We start from the raw sequence: 5,350 nt of genomic DNA on the forward strand, positions 1-5,350 counted from the left end.
TGTTGTTTTCTTAAAAACCAAAGATTCTCATTTTCCCTAACAGAAATAAAATTTGCAAAAATGTATGGGCACCTACCTCTGAAGATATTCTTCAGTCCAGTAGACTAATCTTGCTTTAAGGGTAATCTTGTTTTAAGGATAACTTTTAAGGATAACATACTGATGTAATGTTTCTGTAAGCCTTCTAGCATTTTTATGTGAGGTAATTAAATTTTGTTTTCTAATGAACTAATTTTTTCTCACTTTTTGTTTTTCCATCTTTTTTTTCAGGCTTCCTTAAGCCAGACTTAATATTGATAGAATGAAAAAGTTTAAGAGGAGACTTTCTTTAACCTTGCGTGGAAGCCAGACCATTGATGAATCGCTGTCTGAGCTAGCAGAACAAATGACAATTGAAGAAAACAGCAGCAAAGATAACGGTAAGCATATCTTTCACTTTGCAGAAAATGTAAGAATTTGTAAGGCCCCACTAAAAGTGACCGTTGTTGGATTTTATTTTAGTTTTCACAATTGCATGGACTTTCTACACTAACCTTTTCTTTTGATTTGTCTTACATATGAATGCCCTAGTTCTTTTAACAGGTTGATATGTATATGTATCAGTTGGTTTGCTTTGATAATGAGCTATTATACAGCTATTTATCAAAAGCTACGTGAATTGATATTTTAATGTGGTGTGCAGGAAGGATCATAGATGCTCTCTCAGTAAAAAAACCCATTATGTATGAATTTAGTGGGTCTCACATCAACTTACTATGGCTTCAAACTCAATTTTTTTCTCAAAATCATTTGGTAACATATTTGATAGTAATTGTTTAGATATTATTAAAAAAACCTTTTACCTTATCGTTGGTGATGCAGTGCACTAGTCTGAGAATTCTGTCACCTCTTCATGTCTCTGAATTGTACTTCTCTTCAGCAATACGAAGGCGACTAGAAACATTCAGGATAACCAGCTTGTCTGTGTATCTTACACGAGTCTTTGGCTGATCCCATCATTGTACTGGCTGCTGTAAAGTCCACATTAATGACGATACCACTTTTGAATGCAATCTGCAGTAATAATGACTGGAAGAGATTTTATTGCTTTGTTCTGTTTCCTGGGCTGCAGCATTTAAGTCATATTTCATTTTGTATGCTGTTTAGTGTTATTTCTTGCTCTGCTGACATCTAAGATTTTCTCAAGTATCAAGTGATCTGAATTTTTTTTTCCCCCACTTCACACCAATAAATGATTCTGAATTTTCCCACTGAAAACTGACAGGGCTGGCAGATTTGATCAGAATTAGAGGCCGTGGAATTTGCCCTGCAGACTTTTAAAACCCCATCCAAGGTCTGTTGCATACCAAGCTTTCGAAAGCTGAGTTTACCTTTGGCAAAACAACACTATTCATGTTTTTCATTTTTACCCTTAATCCCTGGTATAGTCATTGCTATTGTCCTGTCTTCATCATGGGCTGTGCCCAATAGTTTGGAAAATGATATTTATTACAACTTTTTATATGTCGATACAACAGGTCTATTCTGAAACAATGATTTTGGTTTTTACCAAAAAAAAGTTTTTTGTACTGATATCTACCAAGTATTTTCTGAGACACTGAGCAGTGTCCGACATGGTTTCACTTGTCTTAGCCTTTGTTACTGATGCATGTTTTGTTCAGACCTGTATGTGCTTCTGACAGATTGATTTCATTATGCAAATAAGTGCTAAGAATATTACTTTCACGCTGGGAAGTGAGTGTAAAAAATTACCACCAGCATCAGTGAATGTAGTGAACTGGGTTGCTGAATTGATTCAGTTGAAAATTGGATCCAGGAATCTTTTTAAAAGCAAAAAGATTTTACTTTAAACTGGACCATGTTCTGAGTGCCAAGTCAAGGGGCAGAGGATGCAATAACTTGTTTACAGAAGCATGAGCTTACGCCATCTTAAACCATGTATGAGTTGGTTTGCAGTTTCTCCTGTTTATCTGAGAATTGTCTCAAACAGCAACACTTAGATGTCTTCTGCATGCTTGTTGCCAAACTTTGACAAACTTAACTTCCCGGTAGATATTTAGAGTGATAAAAATGCAATTCAAGGCAATGTTTCTAATGACAAATTCATCACTTAGCTTTTAGTGCTCCTTTTATTTTGCTTTCTGCGTTATTTCATTGGCCAAAAGTAAGCTTATACGCTAATATTGTGTGATACAATACGTGCTGTGCTTACAACTGCAAAATGTTGTTAATGTTTTAGTAGAGTATCCTTGGATACCCTGAGATGTCATTGATCCTCTTGAAAGAGGAAAAATAATAAATACAACCTGTGCTTTTGCTCTGCGTAGTCTTTAACTCATAATTTTATGCCATTTAAAAAAGTTTTACTGATATTTACTTCCTTTTTCTGGTACTTCTAGAATGCAGATATTAGTACCTGTCCTATCTTTGATCTTGCAGAGATGAACAGGATACAACTGTGGATTTTTGTTTTCCGTTGTTTTTCCGTTCCTTTCCAACCCAGCTTTTCTTAGAAAGTAGGGTTGGAAAATGCTTGCTACACCAGTTAGTCCTGCTTTTCGAAATGAAGCTCTAACTTTCCCGCAGATCAAGATATTTTGGAAGGAGTAGTTTTCAGACAGACTGTAGGAGCCAGGGTTTGGGCAACAATAATTGCTGGAAAAAAAGTGTCAGGAAATGAGTTCTCTCTTCTGGTGAAAGATGAGTTTGGTAGAGGACATAGCCTGGAAAAAAATCCTTCAGTGGATGTTATTTTAAAAAATTACTTGCAGAGGAGTGCTTAAATGAGAAAGGTTTGCCTTGGCATCTTATAAAATCAGAGTCTTAGGAAGCCTGTACTGACTGTAAATATCCAGCTGGGACACATGAGAGGATGTAGTCTCTTGAAGAATAGTTTATAAAGTGATAGCTGCATTAAGATCTTGAAAGCGCATCGTTTACTGTGATGGTGCTGATCTCAGAAGGCTGGAGTAACCATCTCCCTAGTTTTGCTTTTATGAAGAGTAAATAGCTCCTTTACCCTGTGGAACAGAGAAACACAAATGTTCCCAGTTTGCAGGCTTTGGATCCGTTCTTAAAGGAACTTAAAAAGCACAGTCTAGTAAATCAAAGCCAATATCTTGATCTAAAGAGGATCAAAGTTAGGGATACAAACAGTCTTCAGAAAGTGGTTCTTCATATGTGGTTTATTTTCAAATGTTATTACATTGTGAACTTGAGAAATGAGAGTTGAAGGGCGTTGTGACTGTTCTCACGCCAGAAGGGAAGGATAAACCCTGAACGCTGAAGGTCTTTACAGCAGAATTTTCTTCCATTGTTCTTCTCCAATTTGTTTTTTGTTTTATTTTCTTACTAGCAAATTGCCCATCTTGTGTCTTGTCATTCCATTCTGACAGTTGTGTTCATGAAGGATATAGTTTTATACACCCTATCTTTTTTTCTTTCCTGGAAACCAGCTGTGTTACTGGACTATAGAGGTTCTAGAGGCTATGTCCATAGAAAACTACATCTGTGCTGATCATGCTCATCTCTACCTGATTTTCACACACACATCCTGTAAAATCTTTGTTACAAAATTCCAGTTCAGCACTGCGATTCCAGATGTAGATCACATGCACGTAGTACCAGGGACCTCTCCTCATCACCACCCTTTTGCAGTAACCTGTCTTGTTCAGCCCACTGCTAATGTTTCCTCTCCCAGAACTATTGCCTCTGACTTCAAATAACCGCTGCTCCAATCCAGAGACCCACCTAGTCATTAGCTCCAGCTTTGAGTGGGTTGTTTGAAGATTTATTTTTGAAGAACAGTACTCCTAATGCAGAACAATTTGTCCCATTTGTAGTTCACGGACATAAAAATAGATACATAACTTTTGATTTCTTCGCAGTGCGTTGATGCCACTGAATCAGCTAACCTTTTGTATGCAATCTCATTTCATACACAGCCTCCTTCATTGCGTGATGTCAGTACAATCTCAGGATGCAGCACTCATCCATCAGCAGCAAAATGGGATTAGCAGGGATCAACCTGTATTGTTCAATGCAGTAGCACAGAATTTTGGTGGTTTTGGAACACCACAAAATTATTTAGTGACCAGAAACATAAATAATTCGATATACCTTACAAATAATGTTCATCATAATTTGTTTCTGGGTGAGGAAGCATCACCAGATCAGATACATAAACCATAAAAATAGAGGGACCAGTGAAATGCCTCATATAAATCTGAAGCCTTATGAACTGTGGACTGTATGAAGTATATTTTGGGCTATTCTTTTATCTAAATACAGAAGCTTTCATGGTCTCTAATGTTTCAACATTTAAAGCCAATTAGTCAAATTGGGTTTTTTATTTTTCATTCTGCCTTGACTCAAGCACACTAACAATGTGCCGGCTTGCTTTTTTAATTCTAGCTTCTACCTTAACACATGTATTCAGATTAATATTAAAAATACTAAATGGTAATTTAGTAGTTGACAGCTAAATTTGCTGTTGAAATTTTTCCTTGCCAATGACATACTAATGAAATTTGGCTAGAAGTAACATCCAAATCATGCATATTTAAAGCTCAATTAACTGTAAAATTTATGCAAATACTTTGAATACATACGAATATGCTCTCTAATGAAAGTGAAAAATGTGGCTGCATTGTCTAATATTATAAAACACATTCTCACAAATGCATGTTTTTAAGAGTAATTACAAGATATGTTCAAATATACGTCCACAGCTCTTGCATTAATATATAAGTAACTTGGAAAGCCATTCTATATTGCTAGTTTTTATACTAAACCAAAAGAAAGGAGATTCTGATAGAAATGGCTTCTTGAATTTATAGTATAGCATTTATCTCCATTTGCTCTGTTTTAGCTCAGTGATGTGATCGTAGGATCCAGTCTCACAAACACTTGCATAATTTTTTTGTAATTTTACAGGTGTGAGTAATAATGGAAGGATCAGCTACAGTAAAGTGCGTAAGTGTTTTTTAGGTTTAAGGCCTTAATGACTAGTTAATACTCTGATAAAAGGAATGAATGTTTATAAAAATTGACACATTGCAATACTGTCTCAGAACATCCAAATGTCTTTGTAGTTGTAGTCATTTCATACCATGTTCACTACAGCTGAGAAACTCCCATTCCATCTGCTATGTGTGATTCCTTGAGTATGGAAGGAAAACAGTGTGTTGCAACATATTTTCAAGACAGTGTTCTTGAATTGAAAATATGAGCACAGAAATACTTACTGGTAATAAATCAATAACATTTCGCTGTTGATACTGGAGGAAAGTAACAATACAGAAATATCCAGGAGGGGTTGGGGGGGGGGGGGAGTTTCAAGATGTGATGC

General features: G+C 36.0%; 1 protein-coding gene across 3 annotated transcripts in view; it reads left to right on the top strand.

Moving 5' to 3' along the window:
• The first annotated feature begins 270 nt into the window (after window positions 1-270).
• The window catches only part of CDK17 (cyclin-dependent kinase 17), a 56,779-nt gene continuing 51,699 nt past the window's right edge, over window positions 271-5,350 (top strand). Inside the window, exons 1-2 of one of the 3 annotated variants that reach the window (XM_014963787.1) lie at window positions 271-419; window positions 4,936-4,974. In XM_014963787.1, coding sequence (XP_014819273.1) covers window positions 302-419; window positions 4,936-4,974 — 157 coding nt within the window. In that variant the 5' untranslated portion in view covers window positions 271-301. Of the gene's footprint in view, window positions 420-4,935; window positions 4,975-5,350 lie in introns of those variants that run through there. The other 2 variants (XM_014963788.1, XM_014963789.1) reach the window with 2 other exon arrangements.

The sequence above is a fragment of the Calidris pugnax genome, unplaced genomic scaffold, assembly GCF_001431845.1.
Source record: "Calidris pugnax isolate Ruff unplaced genomic scaffold, ASM143184v1 scaffold44, whole genome shotgun sequence".
Taxonomy (NCBI): Eukaryota; Metazoa; Chordata; class Aves; order Charadriiformes; family Scolopacidae; genus Calidris; species Calidris pugnax.